This window comes from Bos grunniens, chromosome 12 (assembly GCF_055505025.1).
Source record: "Bos grunniens cultivar Pamir isolate PY7600 chromosome 12, Bosgru_T2T1.0, whole genome shotgun sequence".
Lineage (NCBI taxonomy): Eukaryota > Metazoa > Chordata > Mammalia > Artiodactyla > Bovidae > Bos > Bos grunniens.
Window position 1 is genome coordinate 92,860,200 of NC_141176.1, and position 15,746 is coordinate 92,875,945.

The 15,746-nt window shown below is 56.2% G+C and overlaps 1 protein-coding gene across 8 annotated transcripts; it reads left to right on the forward strand.

Annotated features, from left to right (window-relative positions):
- The first annotated feature begins 827 nt into the window (after positions 1-827).
- Positions 828-12,486, forward strand: PROZ (protein Z, vitamin K dependent plasma glycoprotein). Of its 8 annotated transcripts, none has more exons than XM_086330670.1 (10): positions 828-920; positions 2,328-2,553; positions 4,725-4,888; positions 7,160-7,184; positions 7,575-7,688; positions 8,673-8,804; positions 9,086-9,171; positions 9,785-10,066; positions 10,329-10,446; positions 11,093-11,748. In XM_086330670.1, exons 2-10 carry the CDS (start codon positions 2,466-2,468, stop codon positions 11,692-11,694), a joined length of 1,611 nt encoding a protein of 536 aa, XP_086186796.1. In that variant the 5' UTR covers positions 828-920; positions 2,328-2,465; the 3' UTR covers positions 11,695-11,748. The 8 variants fall into 8 exon arrangements, with proteins under 8 accessions (XP_086186796.1, XP_086186795.1, XP_086186797.1 ...); XM_086330671.1 differs by lacking the exon at positions 828-920 and adding an exon at positions 10,803-10,851 and having other exon boundaries at positions 2,252-2,553; XM_086330672.1 differs by lacking the exon at positions 828-920 and adding an exon at positions 10,803-10,851 and having other exon boundaries at positions 2,252-2,553; positions 9,923-10,066.
- Positions 12,487-15,746: the final 3,260 nt, after the last annotated feature.

Here is a 15,746-nt window from a genome sequence, read left to right on the forward strand (position 1 = left end):
CCTGTCTCCAGTGCATCTCTCTGTTCTCAGAGGCCCCAAGCTGCCATCCAGGCCACTCAGGACTCTGCAGAGGATCTGGAAGCTGGGCTGGGGGCTGGGTCAGGCGGGGTCTCCCTTCACGGGCCCTCCCAGGAAAGGCAGGCACCCTGGGAAGAGGGGCCCAGAGGGCCTCCCGTTGCAAGGATGCTTTGCCATCGACCTATCGGCCTGTTCTTTACCGGCTTCAGCATCACGTCCCCTGAGCCAGGCCCCACAGACTCTGAAGTCCCGTACACGCCCCCGGGGTGACTGTCCCCAGCTGGGGCTCTGAAGTCCCGGGTCCAGGCAGCATCCAGAGCACTAACCCGGCTCTGATGAGTCCCTGCTGCCCCTCAGGGCCCCTTCACGCAGGGCGCATGCCGGGGGGCTGCGAGAGGGGGGCCCTTCCTCTAATGGTCACGTCCCCAGGCCAAGCCCGCCCACCTGCACCAGCTCCAGGCCCTCAACCCAAACAGTCAGGAAAGTCAGACATGCTTCTCAGAGACACGGTCACCTCGGCGGGGCCTGTTGTGTTTCCCGAGCCATTTGCCTTTTGCGTAACCCAACGAAGCAAAGTTCCAAAGTTCCATCCCAAGAGTCCCCAGGGGTCACCAGACAGTTTTGTAAACAGGAGATATTGCAAGTTTGGAAAAATCAGTGGGACCAGGCTTCCCAGAAATGGTCAAACCAGAGGGTTTGTTCCCAAGTGTCCCGCCTTGACCTCCACAAAGGGAGGCCCCACAGAGAGGGCGGTGGAGGCCAGGCTGGCATGGTGGGGGCAGGGCCTCTGGGCAGAGTGAACCCGGGTTTCTCGGACAGTGGAGTTCAGAGTCCCGAGACGGCTCGGGGACACCTGGCTCCCGTCACACTTGCGTCTCCCCCTGTTGGGGCCGAGCCCACAGGTTAGCGGGCAGGGGGCTAGCCCCTGGGAAGGGAGGGCCCTCACCACCTGCAGGCCAAGCCATCCCTGCAGGAACCGGAGCGTCAGTGGGGGCTCGGGCCGCGCTGTGGGGAGCATGGTCTGGGCCTCACAGGGCTGACTCTGGGCCTGGGAGGACTGCGTCCGGGTCTGAGCGTCTCCCTCTGGAGGGAGACGAGGCTGGTGTCAAGGTAGACCCGAGCCAGGCCTGCGCCCCAGGAGAGCCGGTCCACCCGGCCTCTCCGAGGAAGTCTCCTCTGGGATGGAGAGGAGCAGGAAGCTGACAGAGAGGAAACATGGGGGACAGGGTTTGACCGCCCTCCCTAGAGTGGGGCACCCTCGACTGCACCCGCGGTCCCATGGGGGGGACACAGGAGCGCAGAGGGGTGCGGAGGGGCCCAGAGCCAGGGACTGGCACACACAGGTGTACGTGAGGCCCCCTGGGGCTGGCCTGAAGCAGGTGCAGCCCCTGCCCTCGGGGCTGCAGGGTGGGCTCCATTCTAGACGGGCCCTCACGACAGCCGCTGTGCCACCCCGACAGGGGCCAGAGCCCCGAGGAAGGTCGTCCTGAACTTCAGGCAGGACAGCGTAGCTCTGGTCCCAGGCTGTGTCATCACCACGTGGGGGTGTGCCCTCCAAGACGACGCCCAGAACAGGCTCAGCGGGGCCTCCACGGTGCCCGCATCCAAGAACGGGACAGCCTGGGAAATACCCCGCAGGAGAGTCTGAGGGAGACTCAGAGGGTGCAGGGTGGGGTGCGTGGGGTTCTCGCCAGGGACCTTACCAGGCCGAACCCGACACCTGGGCGTGCGGGGATAGAAGGAGAGACCGGCAGCCAGAGAGAGAGAGACCCAGAGACGGAGGCGGGGACTGAGAGGGACAGACGCAGTGCTCCCGGGAGGGCTCCGCCCTGACCACCCTGTGCGTTTGCTGTCCCCTGGGATAGTCAGCGTGCTGGTGCCCTCACGGCGCTGAGCGTGCTTCTCAGCACGTGTCCCCACATGGCACTTGGCGCCCCAGGGGAGCTGGTCTCCCCGGGAGGCAGTGGTGGGCTCCCCCGCCCTTGACAGAAGACCCGCAGTCCCGGCCTCCCCACCCGGGCCCGGCCCGGCCTCGTGGACCCCGTGAGGCCACCGGCCCTGCCCCGAGGGTCTGCCTTAGCCCCCTCCCCGGGGGGCGCAGTCTGCTCGCCCACCGTGTTCGGGTTCCTCCCAGGGCAGCCCGGGGCTCTGCGCTCTGCCGGCTCTCATTGCCAGCACCAGGCAGGGGTGACGCCTCCCCCACCCTCGCCGGAAGGCTGACGGCTCCACTTCCGCCCCACGAGCCAGCGCCGCGTCCCTCTGCCTCGGGCTTCCATTTCTCCGTCTTTCCTCCTCTCTGCTTTAAACAGAGAAACGCGGGAGTGGAGCCTGCACGCAGGACCCTGAACGCGCTGACGCAGGGTCTTCCGAGGGCAGCCTCTCTGCGGGGCGGGCTCCCTGCCCCCACGCGGCCGCCCTGCGCGTGGAGCCGGCGGGGACTTTGGCCGATGCTGACCATGGCCGGCTGCGTCCCACCACCGCTCGCCGTCCTTGGGCTCCTCGTCCTCCTCGCCCCGCACGCCGCCTGGCCGACAGGTAGGTGCTCTCGGGCAGCGGGTGGGCCCTCAGGGGCTTTCTCTGGGAGCCGAGGGGCTCCGGCAGGACCAGGGTGGTCTGTGCCCAGCTCCTGGTCTCAGTGCTGTTTGTGACGAGTATGTCGGAAGTAAACATGTCCTCTGGGGTCCCCAGGGGCTCAGACAGAGCTAGCCGCCAGGTCTGGGGCTCAGGACAGGATGGGGCACAGCTTCCGGGGAGTCCCAAGGGGACCCCAGCCCCTCCGCACGCAGCCCCTGCTCAGGGCCCCTTCCCCCCCACCCCAACCTTCCTATACCTCTGAACCCAAACCAGCGACCGCAGATGGGGGACCCTGGACCCCCGCCACCCATGTGGCCATGATTCCTCCCCCAACTGGTGGCCAAAGTCAGGTTGCTGGGAGTTCAAAATACACCCGACTGCACAGCTTTAGCACAGAAATCAGAACGCAAATTTAGTTTCTTTTAACAGTCGTTGTGTGTTGAAACAGTAGCATTCTGGATCTGTCAGTTAGATAAGTATATTATTAAAATGATCATAACCTCCTCACGGCCCGAGTGGACCCAGGAAGAGACGCCCGCCCAGCCTAGGCCACCCTTGGCACCACTCGGAGGAAAGAGACACAGTCCCCGAGGGGACAGGGCCACTGGTAGAGAACCTCCTCCCGAGATTCAGTCACTGCTGTCGGCCCAGGGTCTGGAAACAGCGGTAATCTCGTGTCCCGTCCGCCTCGATGGCAGAGACGTGGTCTTTCTCAAATGGGGCTCTTGTCTAAACCCGCGGGCCAAACATGGTAAAAGGAAACCACCAACACATCAGGAAACAAGACAGCCGTGAACCTGCGGGAAGAATAGAATCAGACCCACGAAAACCTTGCTACCAGGCAGAGAACACAGGAGACGTGCAATAAAGACATGAGGAGGAAACAAGAGACACCACGGTGCTCAGACAACGTGAAAAGGAATCGGAGAGGACTTCTGGAATGGAAGTGTATTCGCTTGACTATTCACTTTAAAACCCAGTAAGTACGGATTTTAATATATAAAATCCATTAAATGTAAAGTGAAAATAAAGTATTCACTTTAAGGTATATTCACTCTAAAATCCATTAAACAAACGAATCAACACAAAGCATTTGGAGAAGAGTTCTCCTTCACAGCAGAATGCCAACAAGTAAGGACAGAAGAAGGCGAATTGGAAAGGTGCTATTCCACAGCTAAAATGGTAATGACTGATTCAGGAGAACTACCTCACTGATGCTGAAAACGTTCGGCTGAAGACCGTCGGGGAGGCAGGACATCGCGCCCCAAAGCACCTCCTCACCTGTGGACGCCATCCATGCAGTGGCCCCTAAACTGCACGTTCTCTCAGAACCTCGGAGTGTGACCTTTAGTTGGAATAGGGTCTTTGCACATCATCCTCAATTAGTGAACGTGAAAGTTGCTCAGTCGTGTCCTACTCTCTGCGACCCCATGGACTATACGGTCCATGGAATTCTCCAGGCCAGAATACCGGAGTGGGTAGCTGTTCCCTTCTCCAGGGGATCTTCCCAACCCAGGGATCGAACCCAGGTCTCCCACATTGCAGGCAGATTTTTTACCAGCTGAGCCACCAGAGAAGCCCTAATCCAATGACCACAGTCCTTATAAGAAGGTTCCACACAGTCCTCCCTGACGTGGCCCTGGTCCCCATATTTCAGAATGGTGCTTAGAGCTCCAGCCATCACATCTGTGTCCCAGGCAGCAGGATGAGGGGAGGGAGAAAGCAATGGCCAAGGGCCGCACCAGTTGTCTTTTTTCAAGAAGCTTCCCAGGAGCTGCAGCCTGGGCCTTCTGTGTGCATCTTGGTGGCCAGCGTTCGGTCACTCAGCCTCCTTTAGCACCAGGAGAGTCTGGCCAGGCAGCCGTGTGGCCAGCTAGAAGTGGAGGGCCCTCGTCCTGGCAGAGGATGCCCGGAGGACACAGCCTGCTCTCCATCCCGTCCTCTAGGGCTCCTGCCCTCCTGTTCTAAGCTCTGTCCTGCTTACCCGGCTGCACGTGGAGGGCTGGGTCCCAGTGTCGTCAGGAGCAGGAGGAACGGGCCACTCGTGGGTCTGCATGCCCGTCGCCCGGAGCCTGGCCCCCGGGCCTCAGCCCCACTCGCTGAGGCACCTGCACTCCCATCTTGCCCTGCAGTCTTTCTTCCTGCATCGAAAGCGCACGAGCTTCTGTCCAGGTGGAGGCGAGCCGGCTCCTACCTCCTGGAAGAGCTCTTTGAGGGGCATTTAGAGAAGGAGTGCTGGGAGGAGATCTGCGTCTACGAGGAGGCGAGAGAAGTGTTTGAAGACGACGAGCCCACCGTGCGTATCCCCGCCGCACACTCTCCTGCTTTCCCATGACTTGCTGCCTCGGAGGGGGGGGGGGCGTGTTCTCCAAGAGAGACTCAATTAAGGAACCTACTCACCTACGTGGGAGGTTGATCTAACCCAGTGTACAGACGAGGAATCGGACACTGCAGGGAGTTCACTTTCCCCAGCCTGTCAGTGGGGGACCCCGAGGGCAGCTCAGTCCCCCTAAAGTCCCTAAACTCTCCCCTCGGATTCAGCAAGCTAGCACCCCGAGCAGCAGGACTCCTCACAGAGTTCGCTCAGCCTGTCAGGACTCACAGAATTTAGTATTTTTAATAGAGACGAGATGGTTTCAGTGTACCAACAACAACACAAAAGTCCTCCTTAGGATGCCTCCACAGTAAGAACACCTCTCATGATCAGCACCTTGGATCAGAAGCGACGACAGTACACTAAGACCACGGCCAGGACCTCGCCCGTCTCGGTTACCCAGAGGCTTGCCAGGGGCAGACAGAGGGGCTGCGTTTTTGTGCGTAAATTCTCAGAACAGCAAAACATGTAATATGCTTTACATATCAAGGCAGCAATATTTAAAGTTGATTCTGAACAAATGTTGACCTGTTTCTTGAGTACACACGCACACACACACACACACACACACACACACATATATATATTTTAGGGGGCTTCCCTCATAGCTCAGTAAAGAATCTGCCTACAGTGCAGGAGACCTGGGTTTGATTCCTGGGTTGCAAAGATCCCAGGGGAAAAGGCAACCCACTCCAGTATTCTGGTGTGGAGAATCCCATGGACAGAGGAGACTGGCGGGCTACAGTCCATGGGGTCACAGAGTCGGACACAACTTAGCGATCAAACCACCACCACATATATTTTAAGGTCTATTTATTTATTCATTCATTTTCGGCTGTGGCGGGTCTTCACGGCTGCAGTGAAGTTCTCTCTTGTGGCAGGTGGGCCCCCTCTCCCTTGCTGTGCTCAGGCTTCTCATCGCAGCGGCTCCTCTTGAGGAGCACAGCTCTGGGCTCGTGGACTCAGCAGTTGTGGCCTGAGGGTGCTAGAGTGCTGGCTCAGTCGCTGGGCACGTGGGCTTAGGTGCTCCGAGGCGCGTGGAATCTTCCTGGGCCAGGGATGGGACCTGTGTCCTTTGCATTGGCAGGCAGACTCTTTACCATGGGACCAGGGAAGCCTCTCTCTAATATATTTTTTAACTGCTTTAAAATATATTTTCTCAGATGCCCATGTATAAGAAAACTCCTCTCAAATAGACTATCTTTCATAGAACTGGGAGAAATGAAAACTTCCTGGTGAAGGGAAAGCTGGGCTCGCCCCCTGAGGCTGCAAGCGCACTTGAGCTGTTGGAAGCCAGGGATGGTGTGCGGCCTGCTCATCCGCTTACCTCCAGGCTTTAAGTCTGAGTAGTCTCCTACCTTTAGATTCCCTGCCTGAAAACAACACCTCCTATACGCAATTTGCAAATTTCCATCATTGCTGAATTGGCTTATAAAACAGAAAAAGCGGTGGGAATTTCTCACACCTGCATCCGGCACTTGCGGAGTGGGGCCCTGGAGACCACCTGGGTGAGAGGTGCCCGGGGAGCCGTGGGGTCTGCGCTGCGTCTCAGCTACTGACACTTTCCCTTCCCCAAAGGTCGCAGCAAATCCACACCAAGCAGCTCGTGGAGCACACGCTGCAGTGGATGTTCAGTCGCTCAGTCCTGTCCGACTCTTGCGACTCGATGGACTGCAGCCCACCAGGCTCCTCTGTCCACGGGATTTCCCAGCAAGAATACTGGAGTGGGTTGCCATGCTCTCCTCCAGAGGATCTTCCTGACCCAGGGATTAAACCCACATCTCCTGCACTGCAGGTGGATTCTTTACCACTGAGCCACCTGACAAGCCCAGAACATATATTAAAGAGGGCATTAAGTAGCTGTAGCTTCCCGGGTGGCTCAGCTGGTTAAAGAGTCTGCCTGCAAAGCGGGCGACCCGGGTTCAATCCTGGGTTCAATCCCTTGCTTAGAGAATCCCATGGATGGAAGACCCTGCCAGACTACAGTCCATGGGGTCACAAAGAGTCGGACACGACTAAGCGACTTCTCTTCACTTAAGTGAAGTAGATGTAGAGAATTTCATATTCTCGTTTCAACCAGCATTTACCTACTAAGTGAGCAGAGTCAGCATTTTCTTACCTTCAAGCTCAGCCACAGGAGAAGGTGGAGGAACAGGTGTTTGATTTCTAACACCCTTATGTTCCCTCGGACAGGATGAATTCTGGAGGACATACATGGGTGAGTGTCTCCTGCACCCGGCTCGCCGCCTCCTCTGCTTTTTGCTTTGATGGGAGGAAGCATCAACCCCGCTCTCCAGGGCTGAGAACTCGAGGCCAGAGGATTCCCAGTGCCCAGCCTTGGGCCCCTGGACCTTGACCCAAAGGAAGGGCTCCCATCCGTGGGATGAGAGGGAAGCTCACCCCCTCCCCCAGCTCCCGTAGGCCTTGTGCTGATGGCCAGAAGCCGATTAAGCTGCGGAAGGCAAGGCTTGCGGGTGCTGTTTGGGGACCACGGTGACCGGGGGTCTCCGGGAGGCCTCTCAGCAAGGACATGGGTCCTAGAGGGGCAGGTGGGCCGACTGAGTCGGGGGCGTCAGGGGGTCACCCACGAGGGGAGTCCTCTCCGCAGGTGGCTCCCCGTGTGCCTCCCAGCCTTGCCTCAACAACGGGTCCTGCCAGGACAGCATCCGCGGCTACGCCTGCACCTGCGCGCCGGGCTACGAGGGCCCCAACTGTGCCTTCGGTGAGCCTCGCCCCTCCCCCGGACCCCGCCCTGGGGCTCCTTTCCCTGGACCCCCAGCCCTTCCCTGGGACCCCCACCCTTCCCCCGGGACCCCCGCCCCTCTCTGGGACCCCTGCCCCTTCCCGGGACCCCCGCTCCTCCCCCAAGGGCCCGACTCCTGGGTCGTGGGTGCGAGACCGTTCTCAGCTTCATCACCTGGTGTCCCTTAAACGTTGCGGGTTGGGGTGGCGGGGAGCGGGGGTCAAAGCAGCCAGAGACCCCTCCATGCAGAAGTGAACTCTGTCCTCGATGTTAACACGGAACCTGCCGGCGTTCTGCTCCACCGGCCTCCCTGAGAGCTCAACCCGGTGCTGGGAGGAGATCCCAAGTACAGCGCGCAGGGCAGGGTTCCCAGCTTCACCCCACACACGTCCCCTCCCCGTCCCGACCCCCGCCTTGAAGAAGCCCCTTAAGAAGTCTGGCTGCCATGGCGGGAAGGGAGCCCACAGAGGGGCCACGAGGATCCTCGTGAGGGGCACGGCGGGCTCCACCTCCGTTCGTTCCTGAAACTGAATGGAAGCGCTCACATGAGCACGTTTGGAATGAAAAGCCAGAGCCCCACGCTCAAGGATAGTTGTTCAGTTCAGTTCAGTTGCTCAGTCGTGTCCGATTCTTTCGACCCCATGGACTGCAGCACGCCAGGCCTCCCTGTCCATCACCAACTCCCGGAGCTTGCTCAAACACATCCGTTGAGTCGGTGATGCCATCCAACCATCTCATCCTCTGTTGTCCCCTTCTCCCACCTTCAATCTTTCCCAGCATCAGGGTCTTTTCAGATGAGTCAGTTCTTCGCATCAGGTGGCCAAAGTATTGGAGTTTCAGCTTCAGCATCAGTCTTTCCAATGAACATTCAGGACTGATTTCCTTTAGGATGGACTAAAAAGGGTACTTCAGAATGGCTGTTTCCAGGGTAATATTTCTGCTTTCCCCTTCTTCTCCTTTTAGCTGAAAGCGAATGTCACCCCCTGAGGCTGGACGGGTGTCAGCACTTCTGCTACCCGGGACCAGAGTCCTACACGTGCAGCTGTGCAAGGGGCCACAAGCTGGGACAAGACCGCAGGTCCTGCCTCCCCCACGGTGAGCCTCCCCCCGGGCCTTCCTCTGCAGCGACTCTGAAAGCCCACTTCCCCTGCTGTGGCTGGTCAGGGCCAGGGAAGGGGGCTTCCCAGCCCCCGCCAGGCTCCCCTACCCGCCCCCCATCCCCACCATCTCTGAGAGCAGGTATGGAATCCCATCATATACACGAAGTATCTCAACCTAATGGGCACCACAGAGCAGGCTGGGTCAGCACCACGGTCACCCCACTGCCTGCCCTGGGAGGCACTGACCTTTCTTTCCGTGTGGCCACCACAATGAAGACAGGTGTGCGTGTGGAACCCTCGGTCCTGAGTGCTGCCAGAGGCCCCAGGGAAGCCAGCAGAACCTTCTGCCTTTCCCGTGGCAGGTAACAGAAACACATTTTAATCTTTTGTTATGTTTCACCCGTCTGTCATCTGTCCTTTCTTTGATTTAGGTGAACTATCTACAACCTCCAAATTGCACTTCAAAGAACTTTCTCATGCTGAACTCACAGCTTCAGTGTCTTATGTTTTAACTTAGCAACACACGAAGTCATGTTGACCCTTCTCCCAAACTATTTCAAGCACTTTCTTTTACGCTCATCTGCTACTTTGACCAGTATTTTATTCTTTTCTTGCTTTTCTAGTAACTCCGCAAAATAAGCACTATTTTTAGTAATACCACCAAGGTGGGTTTGGTTTTACCTACATTTTGCGTTTTCCTTGCATCCCAGGCCTCTAATACAGATCACCCCATTCTTCCTTAGCCCTGTCAAGAGAAACACCACGTTGGCCACAGAACTGACTTAAATTTTCTAGCAGCCACGTGCATAGAAAGCGGGTGAAATTAATTCTGATGATGTGCTTTACTTACCTCAATACGTCTACATATCATTTCAACACGCAACGAATAGTTTAAAAGCTGGGATATGTACGCTTCCTCTTTCTACCTAAGCCTTGGCTCTCGGACGTGTAGTGTACAGCATTTCTCACTTGCAGCTCATCCTGGCTTGGACCAGTGGATCGCAAGTGCTCAGTAACCATAGCGACCATCACTTGACAGAAAGCTTTACGGGTTGCTCTAGCAACCGGGCTGCGCTCGGCCCCCTGGACGTGCGCGTGCGCACTTGTGTGCAGGTGCCGAACGCGTCTCCCTCACCTGACGCTTACACGCGGGTCCAGCCAGGTGGAAGCACGTGGCCGCTGTGTGGAGGCCTGGCCAAGCGACAGCCACAGCTCAGTGACCACCAGGACTGGAAGGGTCAAGGGAGGGGAGCTCAAGTGAGGGGCGAGCCGGGGGTGGGGCTTGGTCTCCCCGGAACTGTACCTTTGCTGACTGCCCGCCCCCAACCCCGCGCATCCGTCGCTCACCTCTCCCCTTCTCGCCCCCACCGACCCTCCGCGCGCCGAGGGGGCCTCAGTAATGGGGGGTGCGCTGGGCTGGCTGGAGGGTGTGCGCCCCACAATCTCAACCACAACACTGTGCTGCCCCAAATGCTGCAAAGGCAGGCTAACTCTTTCTTGTCTGTTTTGGTTTTTAAAGGTAAAACTAACAAATTCCGAAGGAAAAGACTTCTGCGGGGGTGTTCTAATACAGGACAACTTTGTGCTGACAACAGCAACATGCTCACTATTGTACGCAAACATTAGTGTGAAAACAAGTGAGTACTTTGTCATTCGGTTTTATAAGATGGCACCGGAAACAAAACTATCCTGTGTAGAAATAAAAAGAATTCCTTTAATCTAGAATTCTTGCTTCTAATGAAATACAGACTCGGTTTAGCTTCCCTCTGGTGAGATCACTCATACAGGCAAAGCAACGGGGACTAGCTAGCGGAATTCTGGGCACAGCACGCCGGCAATGCGGAACCTGACAGCCGAGGACTGGGGCACTTGGTTTGACACTGAAGTGCAGCAGTCAGACCTCCGTCCTTGCGCCGAGGCTGTGTTGTGAACTGCTCCACAGTGCTCCCTAGGACCCGCCAATATTGAATGCATTTTTGCCCTCCTTCCTCAGACATTTTTCAGTCACCAGCCCATCAGCCTAGAAAATGACTCCTGAACAGGCAAGTCTGATTCACTCCCAGAGGTTCTTCCTAATTTCTTCTGACCTGTTCAGCCTGCCCTTACTGAGCCCCCGCCGCGCCCCCAGGACGCCTCACTTGGTTTTGCAGAGAAGAGTGTGGGAGAGGCCCCCGCTGGGGCGCTCCGGTCCCTGGGCAGAAGGCGCAGCGACGGCGCAGGGCGGGCGGGAACGCGGGGGAGGCGGGCCGAGTCGCCCTGAGCCCCGCCCCTGCCTCCTTCCAGGGTCCCACTTCCGGCTGCACGTGAGGGGCGTCCACGTGCACACGAGGTTCGAGGCGGACACCGGGCACAACGACGTGGCCCTGCTGGACCTGGCGCGGCCCGTGCGCTGCCCGGACGCCGGGCGGCCCGTCTGCACGGCCGACGCGGACTTCGCCGATAGCGTCCTCCTACCGCAGCCGGGCGTCCTCGGCGGCTGGACCCTCCGCGGCCGCGAGATGGTGCCCCTGCGGCTGCGGGTCACGCACGTGGAGCCTGCGGAGTGCGGCCGGGCCCTCAATGCCACGGTGACCACGCGGACCAGCTGCGAGCGGGGCGCGGCGGCCGGCGCGGCGCGGTGGGTGGCGGGCGGCGCGGTGGTCCGGGAGCACCGGGGCGCCTGGTTCCTCACCGGCCTGCTGGGCGCCGCGCCCCCCGAGCGGCCCGGGCCGCTGCTGCTCATCAAGGTCCCCAGATACGCGCTCTGGCTCCGCCAAGTCACTCAGCAGCCGAGCCGAGCCAGTCCGAGAGGTGACCGGGGTCAGGGGCGTGACGGGGAACCGGTGCCGGGTGACCGCGGTGGGCGGTGGGCGCCGACAGCCCTTCCTCCGGGACCCCTCGTCTGAACTGAGCCCCCAGGAAGGAGGAAGGCGCGTCCAACAATAAAAGTGGAGCCCGAACAGCGCTTTCCTGAACCTGCTGGGGAACCGGCGTTCAATCCAACAGCATCGACTCTGGGTTGGGGGGGGTGCGGGGGTAGTTGCACAGCGACCTCCCAGCTGTACTGGGGGCTGGGGGCGGGGGGCGGGGGTGTGGAGCTTAGGGACCCGGCAGCGCAGGGAAGGAAGGCGAACTAGGGCCTGTGCACGGCCCACGTCGGGGGCTGGAGCAGGCAAGCAGTTCTGCGTGGAGGGTCCACCGGCCCCAAGAGGGCGGAGCGGCCCTGAACCTGCAGTGTCCACACCAGGGAGTCCCACCCAGACTGCAGCAGCCCTCCCCCACAGACAGGAGCCGCCAAGCGACTGCAAGAGCCCGGTGCTGTGTACTTCCGCCACCATATCTAAGCCAGGAGGTGTCTGGCTCACCGAGGATGGAGGGGCCCTCACGGCTGAGCTCCGTGGACGCCAGGGTGGGACCTTGAGGCCAGGTGGGATCCAGAGGCTCATGCACACCCGGACCCACTGCTGGGGAAGGGGGGATTGTTTTAAGGGTTCAACTGTGATGTATACATTCTTCTGACAGGAAAATCGGTAGGATTTCAGTCTACTGTTCCTCCATTGCCTTCCTTTGTTTTTGCCAAGGTCCTTTCAGAGAAATGGGCCAGTGCATCTGCAGACTGGCCAAAAAAAGTTAATTCTGGGGTTAAAGTGTAATATCAGAAATGAAAGAAAGTGTTTTTGAATTGTTAGACTTAAAAATCTGGATTGTGTTTAAACTCCCAAAGTACACTGATATTCTCTTCCAACTAAGGCCATCAGCTGCCCAGGGTTTGAAATCTAGCAAAGGAGAGCTGTGGTTTTACATCAATCAGTTCAGTTCAGTCGCTCAGTCGTGTCCGACTCTTTTCGACCCCATGAATCACAGCACGCCAGGCCTCCCTGTCCATCACCAACTCCTGGAGTTCACTCAAACTCATGTCCATCTAGTCGATGATGCCATCCAGCCATCTCATCCTCTGTCGTCCCCTTCTCCTCCTGTCCCCAATCCCTCCCAGCCTCAGTCTTTTCCAATGAGTCAGCTCTTCGCATGAGGTGGCCAAAGTACTGGAGTTTCAGCTTTAGCATCATTTCTTCCAAAGAAATCCCAGGGCTGATCTCCTTCACAATGGACTGGTTGGATCTCCTTGCAGTCCAAGGGACTCTCAAGAGTCTTCTCCAACACCACAGTTCAAAAGCATCAATTCTTCAGCACTCAGCCTTCTTCACAGTCCAACTCTCACATCCATACAATGACCACAGGAAAAACCACAGCCTTGACTAGATGGACCTTTGTTGGCAAAGTAATGTCTCTGCTTTTGAATATGCTATCTAGGTTGGTCATAACTTTCCTTCCAAGGAGTAAGCGTCTTTTAATTTCATGGCTGCAGTCACCATCTGCAGTGATTTTGGAGCCCCCAAAAATAAAGTCTGACACTGTTTTCACTGTTTCCCCATCTATTTCCCATGAAGTGATGGGACGGATGCCATGATCTTCGTTTTCTAAATGTTGAGCTTTAAGCCAACTTTTTCACTCTCCACTTTCACTTTCATCAAGAGCCTTTTTAGTTCCTCTTCACTTTCTGCCATAAGGGTGGTGTCATCTGCGTATCTGAGGTTATTGATATTTCTCCCGGCAATCTTGATTCCAGCTTGTGTTTCTTCCAGTCCAGCGTTTCTCATGATGTACTCTGCATAGAAGTTAAATAAGCAGGGTGACAATATACAGCCTTGGCGTACTCCTTTTCCTATTTGGAACCAGTCTGTTGTTCCATGTCCAGTTCTAACTGTTGCTTCTTGACCTGCATACAGATTTCTCAAGAGGCAGGTCAGGTGGTCTGGTATTCCCATCTCTTTCAGAATTTTCCACAGTTTATTGTGATCCACACAGTCAAAGGCTTTGACATAGTCAATAAAGCAGAAATAGATGTTTTTCTGGAACTCTTTTGCTTTTTCCATGATCCAGCAGATGTTGGCAATTTGATCTGTGGTTCCTCTGCCTTTTCTAAAACCAGCTTGAACATCAGGAAGTTCACGGTTCACATATTGCTGAAGCCTGGCTTGGAGAATTTTGAGCATTACTTTACTAGCATGTGAGATGCGTGCCATTGTGCGGTAGTTTGAGCCTTCTTTGGCACTGCCTTTCTTTGGGATTGGAATGAAAACTGACCTTTTCCAGTCCTGTGGCCACTGCTGAGTTTTCCAAATTTGCTGGCATATTGAGTGCAGCACTTTCACAGCATCATCTTTCAGAATTTGAAATAGCTCAACTGGAATTCCATCACTTCCACTAGCTTTGTTCATAGTGATGCTTTCTAAGGCCCACTTGACTTCACTATTCCAGGATGTCTGGCTCTAGATGAGTGATCACACCATCGTGATTATCTGGGTTGTGAAGATCTTTTTTGTACAGTTCTTCTGTGTATTCTTGCCATCTCTTCTTAATATCTTCTGCTTCTGTTAGGTCCATACCATTTCTGTCCTTTATGGAGCCCATCTTTGCATGAAATTTTCCCTTGGTATCTCTAATTTTCTTGAAGAGATCTCTAGTCTTTCCTATTCTGTTGTTTTCCTCTATTTCTTTGCATTGATCGCTGAGGAAGGCTTTCTTATCTCTTCTTGCTATTCTTTGGAACTCTGCACTCAGATGCTTATATCTTTCCTTTTCTCCTTTGCTTTTCACTTCTCTTCTTTTCACAGCTATTTGTAAGGCCTCCCCAGACAGCCATTTTGCTTTTTTGCATTTCTTTTCCATGGGGATGGTCTTGATCCCTGTCTCCTGTACAATGTCACGAACCTCATTCCATAGTTCATCAGGCACTCTATCAGATCTAGTCTCTTAAATCTATTTCTCACTTCCACTGTATAATCATAAGGGATTTGATTTAGGTCATACCTGAATGGTCTAGTGGTTTTCCCTACTTTCTTCAATTTAAGTCTGAATTTGGTAATGAGTTCATGATGAATCCTGCAAAAATGTCTGCAGTCTTGCTGCTGACACTAGTTTGCCATACAATCTGTATCTGCTGGAGGAGAAACCCTATCTGGAAATCATGGCAAACAGCGCGGGCAGACACAGGCCTCTCCCTGCAGCATTTACGGGCTGTGCTTCCTGGTGGCTCAGACGGTGAAGAATCTGCCTGCGGTACAGGAGACCTGGGTCGGGGAGATTCCCTGGAGAAAGGAATGGCTACCCACTCAAGTACTCTTGCCTGGAGAATTTCATGGACAGAGGAGCCTGGCGGGCTACAGTCTATGGGGTCACAGAGAGTCAGACACGACTGAGGGACTAACATTTTCACTTCCACTAAACACAAAGTCCACTGCTGAGAACACTGCAGGCCTGCAGGGCAGCTGAGACACAGAATGGAAGCTGCTCATCCACCACGTGTTAACCTGATAAAATGGTTACAAATCAGGTGAGGCAAGCAAATCAAAACAATAAAACTCGAGAAAAGGGAATGTGATTAGACGGCAGAGACTGTCTGCTTCTTTGGCATCAGTGTTCTCAAGGCCAGGCCAACACTCTGCACGGGCTTCCAGACCGGTGGGAACGCAGCACACACATGCCTGAGGTTGTTTCTTTCATCGTTTTGCCAAGTACGACGCTGACCTCATGTTATCGTTTGTTGGAACTCCTTGGTTTTCAGTGTCACTACTTACTGGTCAAGAAAGTACCTGCGAGTGTGGAGAACACCCAGCTTTCCATACTACGAGATGCAGGCACATTCACAGAAGTCCAGGGTCCCCCTACAGGTAGGACGCGGCTCTCATCCATGCTGGAGGCTGCTCCCGACTCTGAGGAGCAGGGATGCTGTGAGGACAGCACATCAGAAAACACGGAGCTACTGTCCCAGCCCAGCGTCTGCGCCTCCCCCAGGCCATGCTCTCCTGCTCAGGGGACTGGTGGGACCGGGGAGGCTGGTGGCCAGACACCGGCGGCAGGCCGTCCCCAGCACGCCCCATCCCCACACCCGAGTCTG

Excerpts from the sequence above, each read along its gene's own strand:
- PROZ (XM_086330670.1), top strand. The coding sequence starts at position 2,466 with ATGCTGACCATGGCCGGCTGCGTCCCACCACCGCTCGCCGTCCTTGGG. Across the intron at positions 2,554-4,724 it reads GCACGCCGCCTGGCCGACAG|TCTTTCTTCCTGCATCGAAA; the intron begins GTAGGTGCTCTC and ends CTTGCCCTGCAG. Across the intron at positions 7,689-8,672 it reads GGGCCCCAACTGTGCCTTCG|CTGAAAGCGAATGTCACCCC; the intron begins GTGAGCCTCGCC and ends TTCTCCTTTTAG.